General features: G+C 58.8%; 2 protein-coding genes across 2 annotated transcripts in view; one reads left to right on the forward strand and one right to left on the reverse strand.

Moving 5' to 3' along the window:
- Positions 1 to 911: 911 nt before the first annotated feature.
- SLC39A13 (solute carrier family 39 (zinc transporter), member 13) lies at positions 912 to 7,833 on the forward strand. Its single transcript, XM_011963361.1, has 10 exons — positions 912 to 989; positions 1,415 to 1,723; positions 3,218 to 3,331; positions 3,631 to 3,752; positions 4,738 to 4,845; positions 4,935 to 5,024; positions 5,752 to 5,802; positions 6,104 to 6,236; positions 6,387 to 6,486; positions 6,619 to 7,833. The coding sequence occupies exons 1-10, from the start codon at positions 953 to 955 to the stop codon at positions 6,692 to 6,694; spliced, it is 1,140 nt and encodes a 379-aa protein (XP_011818751.1). The 5' UTR covers positions 912 to 952; the 3' UTR covers positions 6,695 to 7,833.
- A 2,571-nt stretch (positions 7,834 to 10,404) lies between these two features.
- The window catches only part of PSMC3 (proteasome (prosome, macropain) 26S subunit, ATPase, 3), an 8,142-nt gene continuing 6,090 nt past the window's right edge, over positions 10,405 to 12,456 (reverse strand). The window contains exons 9-12 of the mRNA XM_011963364.1: positions 12,025 to 12,121; positions 11,655 to 11,800; positions 10,752 to 10,833; positions 10,405 to 10,581 (exon numbers count right to left, since the gene is read on the reverse strand). Coding sequence (XP_011818754.1) covers positions 10,471 to 10,581; positions 10,752 to 10,833; positions 11,655 to 11,800; positions 12,025 to 12,121 — 436 coding nt within the window. The 3' untranslated portion in view covers positions 10,405 to 10,470. The remainder of the gene's footprint in view (positions 10,582 to 10,751; positions 10,834 to 11,654; positions 11,801 to 12,024; positions 12,122 to 12,456) is intronic.

Consider the following 12,456-nt stretch of genomic DNA (forward strand, 5'->3'; position numbering starts at 1 on the left):
CGGACCCTCGGGGCCCGCGTCCCGGGCGTGACGGACCCAGCCGATCCCTCGCCCCGTCTGACTGGTCCTCATCAGACCTGGGCCGGCTCCCAGGACCCGGGAGTCAGGCTCGCCCACCTCGGCCTCCTCTCCCTCATCGCTCTGCGCCCTGCGCCCCATCCCTCCCTCGCTGTCCCCTCAGCGTCCCACCCGCCTCTCTCTGGCTCTCTCACTCTCTCCTTTCCTCTCCCCTCGGACTCTCAGTGTATTCCCTCCCGCTAACCGGTGGTCCCCTCACCTCTGCGTGACCGCCTCGGCCTGGCCCAGTCTTGCCTGTGGTCCCCAGTGGAGCCCCGCTGGCTTTATCAGTGTGCCTGATTAGTTAAGGCCTGGAGGTCCTAGACATGGGCATCTCTGCCACCACCCAGAGGCAGCTGCTTTCTTCCCGTCCTATCTCCATCAGAAGGTGAGGAAACTGAGGCAGGGACGTCACCAGCTCAAGGTCACAGCCAGCCTGAGGCAGAGCAGAGCACATTTAAACCTCATGCCCAAGTTTCCAGATGGAACTTCTCGCTTGGTTGACTCACGTCTGCATCCTGTGATCGGCCGGCTGGGCACATTCCTGCTGCAGGGAGCTCCAGGCCTTCCCTGGCACAGGCAAGGCTTCTGCGCCTTCTCATGCACATCCACCTGCACTTTCAGGCTTATCTCATTCTCACAGCTGAGGCAGATGATATTGATCCCTGTCCTGCAGATGAGGGCACTGAGGTTCAGACGGGGAGGGGGGCTTCAGAGATTTGCCCAGAGTCAGACAGCTCAAAGTGCAGTGTAGAGTTCACCGCGGGGGCTCTAAAGTCTGCTCTCTGCATGGGAGAGGCATCCCCTGGCTAAAGGCTCCTTCTTCATCAGCCCCACCTCCTGTCGCCCTCAGTGCCCCGGGGACATTGGTCTCATGTCCTAGGAAGAAGCGTGGATGGTCTTGCCCTGGCTCAGGTGCTCAGTTTCCCCACGTGTGTCTCTCTGAATCCACTCCATCCCCTTAGAAGGGGAGCCTCGGTCTCTGGGGTGTCGCGGGCGGCAGAGCCTCCCCTGGCAGCCAGAGACACCCGGCTGGGCTGGGCCGCCGGTGGCTGAGGAGAGCCAGCCAGCGCCTCACCCTGTCATTAGGGAAAGTTTAGCCTCAGGCGGAGGTGCTGACACAGTCTGGAACTGCTCAGAAGGAAAAAATACGCGGTGCTCGGGAGTGGCGCATGAAGACGCAGGGCCCCGTTGCTGTGCACCCAGCATTTGGATGCTCAGAGGCTCTGGCAAGGACAGCAGGAGGGTGGATGCCAGGGTCCCTTGGAGGGAGGAGGGAGGAGGGAGGCGCCACGTTTCCTAAGCAGGTGTGCGGCCAAGGCTGGCAGCTCATGTAGGTGGCCTTTGTGTTTTTCAGTACGTGGCATGCCTGGATGTCCCTGCCCTGGCTGTGGCATGGCGGGCCCAAGGCTCCTCTTCCTCACCGCCCTGGCCCTGGAGCTCTTGGGAAGGGCTGGGGGTTCCCAGCCGGCCCTCCGGAGCCGGGGGACTGCGACGGCCTGCCGCCTGGACAACAAGGAAAGCGAGTCCTGGGGGGCTCTGCTGAGCGGAGAGCGGCTGGACACCTGGATCTGCTCCCTCCTGGGTTCCCTCATGGTGGGGCTCAGTGGGGTCTTTCCGTTGCTCGTCATTCCCCTAGAGATGGGGACCATGCTGCGCTCAGAAGGTGGGTGGCTCTCCGATGGCGCCCAGGGCCGGCCAGCGTGTGGGAAGCACGCTGCTGCTCTTCTTAGGAGACCCCGGGTTACAGAGTGTCTGAGATGGAGGGAGAGGATTGAATAGAACTTCTCCCCTTGGTACTCTCAGGAGTTATCTAGGCTGGTTCTGGCTTCCCCAGGAAGCTATGAGCACCTGGTAGCAGGGCCTGCCCCTGGGGAGGGAGTCCAGGAGATGGGGATGTGGGCACGGGTGGGAGCTTTGCCCTGACTACCCTTTTGTACCAGGAGCATGTACGGCCCGTTCATAAATAACATGTTGTAACAAAACACGCAGGAGAGCTCTAGGGAGCTGCTAAGAATGCATGTTGCCTATCCCCCACCCAAGAGGGGTGGACCAGGGCCCTGGGAATCTGTTAGAAACGAGCATCCCAGAGGCTGGTGCTGCCTGCTGGATGCTCAGGAACCATTCACTTACCAGATAGTTACCCAGCAGCTCTGTGCCAGGCACTGAGCTGAGGGCGGCTGTGACCCTGCTCGGGCCACAGTCAGGCGTGTGCTCACCCTTCAGAGCAGCCCTGCGAGGTCAGTACAGGGAGCACTTGGATTATTAGTTCCATTTTACAAGTGAGGATGCACAGGCACAGAGATGTTCTTTGACCAGCCCAAGGTCACCCAGCCAGGAAATAGCAGTTTCCCCTGGGATCCCACCCCAAACTCAGCTGCCTCTGTCCTCTAGGCCTCAGTTTCTCTATCAAGCCAAAGGGTTGAACATGGCTTTCAGGTAGGCGACTTCCAACTCTGGATGCTGCAAGTCCCCAAATCTCTGCCACTTTTCTGAGAGTGACAGCAGCTGAGAAAAATTCCCACTTATTGAGCACTTGCTATACATATTGTCATTTAATTCCCATAAGAGCCCATAAAAGGCTCACGACTGTAATCCCAGCAGTTTGGGAGGCTGAGGTGGGCAGATCACCTGAGGTCAGGAGTTCGAGACCAGCCTGGCCAACATGGTGACACACCATCTCTACCAAAAATATAAAAATTAGCTAGATGTGGTGGCACGCACCTGTAATCCCAGCTACTTAGGAGGCTGAGGCAGGAGAATCGCTTGAACAGAGGTTGCAGTGAGCCAAGATCACGCCACTGTACTCCAGCCTGAGCAACAGAGTGAGACTCTGTCTCAAAACAAAAGATAAAATAATAATTCCCATAAGACCCCATTTACAGATGGAGAAACTGAGTCTCCAAAGTCATCTGCCAAGGTCGCCAGGTAGTGGGTTGGGAGCTGGGACCTGTCAGCTCTTCACCATGATGTGGTGGTGGCCCTATGGGCATTTGGCAGGGTGTGGTGTTTCTGCTGTGAGGTGGGGGGCCCAGGAAGAGCAGCCACCCATCTCTAGCCTTCTGCAGGCCCAGGAAGAGCCCAGTGAGTGGAGTGGGATGGAGGTCAGGCCAGGAGCTCCAGCGGGTCGGCCCCCAGATCCCACATCTCTCCCTTATAGCTGGGGCCTGGCGCCTGAAGCAGCTGCTCAGCTTCGCCCTGGGGGGACTCTTGGGCAATGTGTTTCTGCACCTGCTGCCCGAAGCCTGGGCCTACACATGCAGCACCAGCCCTGGTGAGTGAGGCCACAGGCCAGGGGCAAGACAGTGCCAGGAGTGGGGGCCTGGTGCCCACGCCCAGGGATGGCCAGGATGACCAGGAGAGGGATTCTGGGTATCAGTGCCAGGAGTGGGGGCCTGGGAGGGAGGGAGGGAGGGTCATCATCCCGGTCTCAGGGCCCTGGCCTTAGTGGGAGTTCTAGGCCCCAGCTGCCCGACCCACCCTTGTCACTGCCCTGGTGCCCTGGATGAGATCCCATTCCAAATGGCCCCCTCCTATGGCCCTGGCTTGGCCTGGCCTTGCCGCCCCCTGCAGGTGGTGAGGGGCAGAGCCTGCAGCAGCAGCAGCAGCTGGGGCTATGGGTCATTGCTGGCATCCTGACCTTCCTGGCGTTGGAGAAGATGTTCCTGGACAGCAAGTCGGAGGGGACCAGCCAGGTGGGCCCCACACCCAAGGGCCTGGATATATCAGCCTCTGTTCTGTGGTGGTGCCCGAGGCCTGGAGGCCCAGGTTCTGAGTTGAGCCCTGAAAAGAGGGGTCTCCTGGCCCTCCCCTGGGAGCTGCGGGAGGCTGGGCCACCTTCCTTGGGAGTGACAGCATTAGCCCCTGATGTAGCTTGTTCTGGTAGCCTGATGGTGACAGCAGTTGGGGAGGGTTTGTTGAGTTTGGGGGCACCCAGCTGATAGAGTGGCAGAGAATTCTAGCTAGAAAAAAGAGGGGCTCCTGTCTTTTTTTTTTTTTTTTTTTTGAGACGGAGTCTCACTCTGTCACCCAGGCTGAAGTCCAGTGGTGCCGTCTCGGCTCACTGCAACCTCTGCCTTCCAGGTTCAAGCGATTCTCCTCCCTTAGCCTCCCGAGTAGCTGGGACTACAGGCACGCGCCACCATGCCCAGCTAACTTTTGTATTTTTAGTAGACACAAGGTTTCACCATGTTGTCCAGGATGGTCTCGATCTCCTGACCTCGTGATCCACCCACCTCAGCCTCCCAAATAGCTGGGATTACAGGCTTGAGCCACCGCGCCCGGCCTCTTTTTTCCTATTTTGAGACAGAGTCTCGCTCCGTCACCCAGGCTGGAGTGCAGTGGCATGATCTCGGCTCACTGCAACTTTTACCTCCCAGGTTCAAGCGATTCTTCTGCCTCAGCCTACCGAGTAGCTGGGACTACAGGCATGCACCACCACGCCCGGCTAATTTTTGTATTTTTAGTAGAAGTGGGGTTTCACCGTGTTGGCCAGGCTGGTCTCGAACTCCTGACCTCAGGTGATCCATCTGCCTTGGGCTCTCAAAGTGCTGGATTACAGGCGTGAGCCAGTGCGCCTGGCCCCCTGTCTCTCTTTTTCCATCTCTCTCTCCCCTTCTGTCTGCCCTGGCTGAGTGGGGGGCATCTAATGTCACCTCTCCCTCCTTCTCCTGGCCCTAGGCCCCCAACAAAGACCCCACTGCTGCTGCCGCTGCGCTCAATGGAGGCCACTGTCTGGCCCAGCCGGCCGCAGAGCCCGGCCTCGGTGCCATGGTCCGGAGCATCAAAGTGAGTGGCCTGCTCAGGGCCCCTGCAGCCGCACAGCCCTGAGTGGCCAGCCCCACTCAGCCCTGCCTCCTGCCTTCCCTCCTTCCCAGGTCAGCGGCTACCTCAACCTGCTGGCCAACACCATCGACAACTTCACCCATGGGCTGGCTGTGGCTGCCAGCTTCCTTGTGAGCAAGAAGGTGAGGGGCTTGGGGCTGGTAGGGCTCTGGCGATTCTGGTGGCAGCCATGTGGACCCCGCCTGTGTCTGGAGTCTCTGCTTCTTGCCCCTCCATTGCCAGCGCCCTCAGAAATCTAAGACCCTCATCCCCATCTTCCCTGCTGCTGTCCTGGCCGCTACCGTTCTGATCCTGAGCCCTGGTCTGTTCCTGTTCCTAGCACTCCTTGTTGGGTGCCTCTATCGAGCTGCTAGGCGTGGACCCTGCCTGCTCCTAGATGCTTCTTCCTCCACCTCCTCCCTCTGGCCTCTGGCCCAGGGGCGGCCTACTCTGCAGCTGGCCGAGCTTCTTCCCACCTCACACTGTTCCCCCTGCCTGGAATGTTCTCCCGCCCACACTTTGAGCGGCTGACGACTCATCCTTGGGGCCTCGACTTACATGGACTCCTCCACCAGGCCTTTGCTGACCTCCTCATCTAAATTTGGTCCCTGGGCCTGCTCCCCCGGGCACCCTGTCCATCCTTTCCTTCCCAGCGCCTGTGAGTGTGTGAGTCCTATCTCTCCCCTCTAGACCGCTAGCTTCGTGAAGGCAGGTTCCTTGTCCCCTTTAGTCACTGCTGTATTTCCAGTGGCCAACACAGTGCCCACCCAGAGCCAGCTCAGAGCAGAGTAAACCTCTGTGGAATGAGTGGGCAAGTGGGGTGCCCAGCCCTCAACACAGACCCTGCAGCCACGGCTCCCCTCCCTGCAGATCGGGCTCCTGACAACCATGGCCATCCTCCTGCATGAGATCCCCCATGAGGTGAGCGCTTGTAGGGCAGCCCCCAGGGGCCAAGGTCCCCGCAGTGCCCATGGTCAGCATGAGTGTGGAGTTCAGGAGGGCTTGGGGGTGGGCCTTCCCAGTGTGGCACTCTGGGGCTGGGCTGTGAGGACCAGAGCTCCTCACCCCAGCAGCCTGCAGCTGCCATCTCTGCCATACTCAGGATGGGAGTCCCAGGGGTAGGGTGGGGAAGGGCAGGGGGCTCAGTGTGTGTATCGTACCTGAGCACTCAGGGCGTCAGGCCCCGCTGAGGCGCAGGGTGAACCTCCGGACCTCCCTTCAGGTGGGCGACTTTGCCATCCTGCTCCGGGCTGGCTTTGACCGATGGAGCGCAGCCAAGCTGCAACTCTCGACAGCGCTGGGGGGCCTGCTGGGCGCCGGCTTTGCCATCTGTACCCAGTCCCCCAAGGGAGTAGGTATGGGCATGGCGGGTGGTGGTGGCGGGTGGCATCAGTAGAGGGGCACCAGCCAAAGGATTTGGCTGCCTCACCACTGGTCCCCAGGCCCGGGAGGCAGGGAGCATACGCGGTGCCCTGGGTGCCCAGTCGGGTGTTCTCCCGCTGCAGAGGAGACGGCAGCCTGGGTCCTGCCCTTCACCTCTGGAGGCTTTCTCTACATCGCCTTGGTGAACGTGCTCCCTGACCTCTTGGAAGAAGAGGACCCGTGGTGAGTGACCTGTTGGCGGAAGAGGACTGCCACTCACAGGGCCCTTAAGAGACTCAGGAGGGAGGGGCTCCTGGCAGCTTCCTGCTCCTCCCTGCCCATGCCTCCACCGTGAGCCCCGTTCCCTCCCGACAGGCGCTCCCTGCAGCAGCTGCTTCTGCTCTGTGCGGGCATCGTGGTGATGGTGCTGTTCTCGATCTTCGTGGATTAACCTTCCCTGATGCCCTGACGCCCCTGCCCCCTGCAGCAATAAGATGCTCGGATTCACTCTGTGACTGCGTATGTGAGAGGCAGAGAGGGCGAGTGCCTGCGAGAGAGAATGAGCCTCCCACCAGACAGGAGGGAGATGTGCGTGGATGTGTGTGATGTGCACATGTGGCCAGAGGCATCTGTGCGAGACCGACACTGTGATCCCTGTGCTGGGTCCGGGGCCCAGTGTAGCGCCTGTTCCCAGCCATGCTGTGGTTACCTCTCCTTGCCACCCTGTCATCTTGCACCTCCCGGAGTGAGCAGCGAGGAACAGCAGCACTGGTCCCAAGCAGAGGCCTTGCCCTGCCGGGACCCCGGGAGTGAGAGTAGCCCAAGGATCCCAGGGTGCAGGGAACTCCGGAGCTGCCCACCTCCTGCTGCCCCCTCTGCACACGCAGCCAGTCCCCAGGCGGCCTAGGGGCTAAGGCTGGGGCGGCTTCTCTCCCTTTTCCTGGCCCTTCCTTTCCCACCTCTAAACCAAAGAAAGGAGAGGCAGGTGCTCGTGTACCCCAGCCCCACTCAGTACTGACAGTCCCCAGCTCCTAGCAGTGAGCTGGGAGGCGCTCCCTAAGACCCTTCCCTCAGGGCTGCCCGCCCTGGGAGCTCATTCCTGGTCAACACACCCTGGCAGCACCAGCAGCTCATGCCACCTCCAGCTGCCAAACAGCAGCCTGCTGGGCAGGGAGCAGCCGCAGGCCAGAGAGGCCTCCTGGTCCAGCTCAGGGACGCTCCTGCCAGCACAGAGGCCAGGGACTCCTGGAGCAGGCAGAGAGCGAGCCCAGGCTGCTCTCCCCAGCTCAGGCCCCTTTCCTTCCCCACTGGGGTTGGGGTAGGTGGGGGCGGTGAGGGCTCCTAGTTGTCAGCGCTCAGGAATGTGCTCCGGGAGAGTGCTGAAGCCATAATCCCCAAGCATTTCCCTTGGCTGACGCCCAGGTACTCAGCTGGCCCACTGCACAGCCAGGCCTGGCCCTGCCCTTGACCGTGGATGTTTTCAGAAGTGGCCATTGAGAGGTCTGGGTGGTTTTATAGCAACTTTGCTGTGATTCCGTTTGTATCTGTAAATATTTGTTCTATAGACGATACAAATAAATATTATCCACACACTGGCTGCCTTGGTTCTGCACGGCCTTCCATGGCCATGCAGGGCCTTCCTCATTGCCACTGCCAGTCCCCCGTCTCTGAACTGTCACCCCTGCAGTGCGTCTCTGAACATTCCATGTCTTCCTGGCTTTTTATTCCAATAATGACGGAGCACCTATACGAGCCTGGCCCTATGCCATTTTAGTCCCTCACCACCACCAACTCCAGGACGCTGTCCTTATTTCTTTTTTTGAGAGTCTCACTTTGTCACCCAGGCTGGAGTGCAGTGGTGCGGTCTCGGCTCACTGCAACCTCCACCTCCTGGGTTCAAACAATTACTCCTGCCTCAGCCTCCCAAGTAGCTGGGATTACAGGCACCTGCCACCACGCCTGGCTAATTTTTAAAATATTTTTAGTAGACATGGGGTTTCACCATATTGGCCAGGCTGGTCTTGAACTCCTGACCTTGTGATCTGCCCGCCTCAGCCTCCCAAAGTGTTGGGCTTACAGGTGTGAGCCACCACACCCAGTTAGGGTGCTGTCCTTATTTTATAGGATTGCAAGCCACAGCATTTTCCCTACCTGCCCCCCATTCCCCCTCACTGAAAATGTAACCAGGGAAGGAAGCTCCAGCCACAAAGTCATCTCCAGGTTTGGCCTCTAATTAATTAAGCTCTCATTTGCTTAAAAAAGAGAGGCCGGGTATGGTGGCTCATGCCTGTAATCCCAGAACTTTGGGAAGCCAAAGATGACAAGGTCAGGAGTTCGAGACCAGCCTGGCCAATATGGGGAAACCCCTGTCTCTACTGAAAGACAAAAATTAGCCAGGTGCAGTGGCAGGTGCCTGTAATCCCAGCTACTCAGGAAGCTGAGGCAGGAGAATTGTTTGAACCTGGGAGGCGGAGGCTGCAGTCAGATGAGATCGCACCACTGCACTCCAGCCTGGGTGATAGAGCAAGACCCAGTCTCAAAAATAAGAAAGAAAAAGAAGGCTGGGCGCGGTGGCTTAAGCCTGTAATCCCAGCACTTTGGGAGGCCGAGACGGGCGGATCACGAGGTCAGGAGATTGAGACCATCCTGGCTAACACGGTGAAACCCCGTCTCTACTAAAAAATACAAAAAAACTAGCCGGACGAGGTGGCGGGCGCCTGTAGTCCCAGCTACTCGGAGGCTGAGGCAGGAGAATGGCATAAACCCGGGAGGCGGAGCTTGCAGTGAGCTGAGATGTGGCCACTGCACCCCAGCCCAGGCGACAGAGCGAGACTCTGTCTCAAAAAAAAAAAAAAAAGAAAGAAAGAAAAAGAAGATAATATGGGACCCTTATTCAAAACCACACCCCCTCTCTTCTGAAGGTGTGGAGTAGAAGAACACCAGGCACAGGGCGCCGCTTCCCCAGTCCTGTCAAGAGAATGTGGGTGGGGGTACCCAGTCCACCTCCTCCCTCCCAGGCCAGCCAGGACCGCTGTCAATAGTCCACTGGCTAGGATCTGCAGTCTGGGTGGTGTCATGAAGCATGGGAAAGGTGGATATGAAACCCCAGTGACATCCTTAGCTGGGAGTGTTTGGCTCTCAATGTTTCTAACAGCAAAACGTTTTTAAATGACATAGTATTTGCTTCGCCTAGCTGCGACACATCCTGTAAGATAACTGTCTCAAGGATCCAGTGACTCCTGGCCTCAGATCCAAGGAATGAACCACAGCCGTCCTGGCCGGCTGCCCCCCTCACCTATGCAGGTACTCAGGGCTGCCAGCCAGGGTGCCAAGCCCTGCTGGACGGCAGACAGTGCGTGCGAGCATCACGGCCCACTGGAAGAGGCCGGGGGCCCCATTTTGGATATGAGGAAACCAAAGCACGGTGGGTGTGGTCCCTGTGGGGGAACTTGGGTGTCATGGTCAGGAGCAAATGCCGTCTGGTTAGAAGAAGGAACAGGAATGCAGGACTGGGGTAACTGAGTCCAGGGCAGGGGACGGAACTAGAAGCACGTCAGGGGCTGTGCTGCTGGACTCCTGAGGCGGGGGCTGAGGAGTCAGTGGGAAGCCAAGCAGGGGCACCCAGGGAAGGCAAGGGGCCAGCTGGAGTGAAGAGACAGCCGAACTGGGGGAGGGGAGCACAGTGTGACAGATGAGTCCTAGAGGGGCTCCCAGTGGATCCTGTTCAGGCTCAGTTTTTGGCCAAAAGACAGGGACAGAAAGAGCTAAGGGAGCGTCTGGAGAAACGGCCAGGAAACGAGGGAGGAGGCTGAAAGCCTAAACCCAAGCCTGGCTTTACCAGGAGGCCAGGACTAGTGCCAGACACCAAAATGCCAAAAGGGAAAGCGTGGCTTCTATCTAGGTCCTCTGTGCAGGAACTGCAGGCCTATGAGCCTCTGAAAGCTCAGAGCAGAGCGGTGCTCAGGGGGAGAGGGCTCGCAGGGGCATGAAGGCCCAGGCAGCAGCTGCAGCACCAGGCGTGGCACCAGAAAGCCTCACCCTGACCAGTGGTGTAGGGCCCACGGCTGTCTCAGGGTTTCCAGGCTGCAGCACCTGAGGAAGGGGCCTCCTGCACATGCCCCCACTCCTCCAGCCAGAGCCCAGGGAAAGCAGACAAGCAGCGGCAGGGACCCTAAACCATCTTTTATTGCGCACTTCAGCCGTGAGACCGGGGCTGGCCGGTGCGCCCTAGGCGTAGTACTGCAGGTTGGCTTTCTTCTTGGCCTGCACCTCCAGGATGCCTTCCATGTAGTCCTCGTGGGTGAGCTCCGTGGCACCCCTGCGCAGTGCAATCATGCCCTACAGCCAGGACAGACAGAGTCTAGGTCTGAACGCCTGAATGCCTTCCCTGGTTCCCTGAGGCTCAGGCCTCTTCCCCCAGCTGTCTCCACCAGTCAAATGCCCCCATCCTGTCCAAGAAGGGGGCAAGAAGGCACAAAGCGACGCACCCACCCCGCCTGACCACTCACCGCTTCCACACACACAGCCTTGCACTGGGCCCCGTTGAAGTCATCTGTGCAGCGGGCCAGCTCCTCATAGTTCACGTCAGGACTGGGGAGAGGACAGATACCACAGGCTCAGTGGCTCATGTGGAGTGGGCAGAGGGGCCAAATGTCCTCCCCTGGCCCTGTCAAGCAACAAAGTCAAGTCGCCCTGAGATCAGAGGCAAGTTCCTTACCCAATCAATGCACCTTGTTTTCTTCTCAGTACAAGATGTGGGGGACAAAGGGAGGAAGTTAATGCAGGTTATACCAGGTTATTTCTAGGGTCTTTTGAGCTCTGGCCTTCTAGAAACCTGCATTTGAGACTCCAGGGACTGACTTGGCATGAGGCAGGGGAGCAGGGGTATGTGGGGACAAAAGATGGTCCCCCAGCTCAGCAGGCCCTGCTGTCCTCATCCTGTGCCAGCACTGTGCTTGACACTGTCACATCTAATCCTTGCCACAACCCTGTGAAACCGGTGCTATCATCCCCAAGTCCCAAATAAGAAGTGAGGCTGAGAGGGCATGCCACCTGCTGAGAGTCGTACATATCTGAACTCAAGTCCATCTGGCCCCGGCCATGCCTGGCCTGTGCTCATGGGCTGAGGTGTGAGGCAGGGAAAATGAGTGCCTCCAGCCTCTGTGCCTTCAGAGGAGGGGTGAAGTCTAAGGAGCAGAGCACCCAGAATTATGACCTGGGCCCTGGCAAGATGCTACATCAGGCAACTGGAGAGAAACGGAGGCTGGGGTGTGGAACGGTGCTGTGTGTGCCTGGGGCCGGACAGGTGGTGGTCGTGGAGGCTGGGGAAGCTCAGTAGAGAGAAGCGCGGCAGAGACATCCTCCTCCTGCGCCTATCCAGGTCTCTGTGCCCTGCCTGTACCCCTGCTCACCTGACGTTCATCTTTCGGGAGTGGATCTGCATGATTCTGGCTCGGGCCTCCTCGTTGGGCATTGGGAACTCGATCTTGCGGTCCAGGCGCCCCGAGCGGAGCAGGGCGGGGTCCAGAATGTCCACCCTGTTTGTGGCTGCAATTACCTGAGGAAGAGAAGCCATAACTTGAACAAAGGAGCAAAGTGCTCACAGATGGGCAGACACGGTCAAAAAAGGCAGAGAGGCAGCCCCCAGAGTGCAGGTGAGACACATGGGATGTTAAAGACAGATCCCAATTCTTATTCCAGCTCCACCACTCGCTAGCTGGGGGCCTGACAGCTCCTGACCTCTGAGCCTCATCTTCTTCGCCTGGGAGTGCTAATACTTACCTTAACTTGGGTGTTGGGCTGGAAGCCATCCAGCTGGTTCAGAAGCTCCAGCATTGTCCTCTGCACCTCCCGGTCCCCAGCCTTCTCACTGTCAAAGCTAGGGCACAGGAAGCCCAAGATGCGGGTGAGGGCACAGCTTAGGCAGAGCCCTCCCCTCCTCTACCCCCGGAAGCCTAACTTAACCTGTCTAGGGCAGGGAAATGGCTCACTCTACTTGGGGCCCCCAGCCCGGGGACTGGCACATAAAAGGTGTCATTAATTGTTGACCACAATTCAGAGACTGAAGAGGCTCCTGGAATCATATGGTGGACTGAGGATAAAACAGTGAGCAAGGCTGGGTGTGGTGGCTCACGCCTGTAATCCCAGCACTTTGGGAGGTCAAGGTGGGCGGATCACCTGGGGTCAGGAGTTCGAGACTAGCCTGGCCAACAC

This window comes from Colobus angolensis, unplaced genomic scaffold (genome assembly GCF_000951035.1).
Source record: "Colobus angolensis palliatus isolate OR3802 unplaced genomic scaffold, Cang.pa_1.0 Scaffold61, whole genome shotgun sequence".
Taxonomy (NCBI): Eukaryota; Metazoa; Chordata; class Mammalia; order Primates; family Cercopithecidae; genus Colobus; species Colobus angolensis.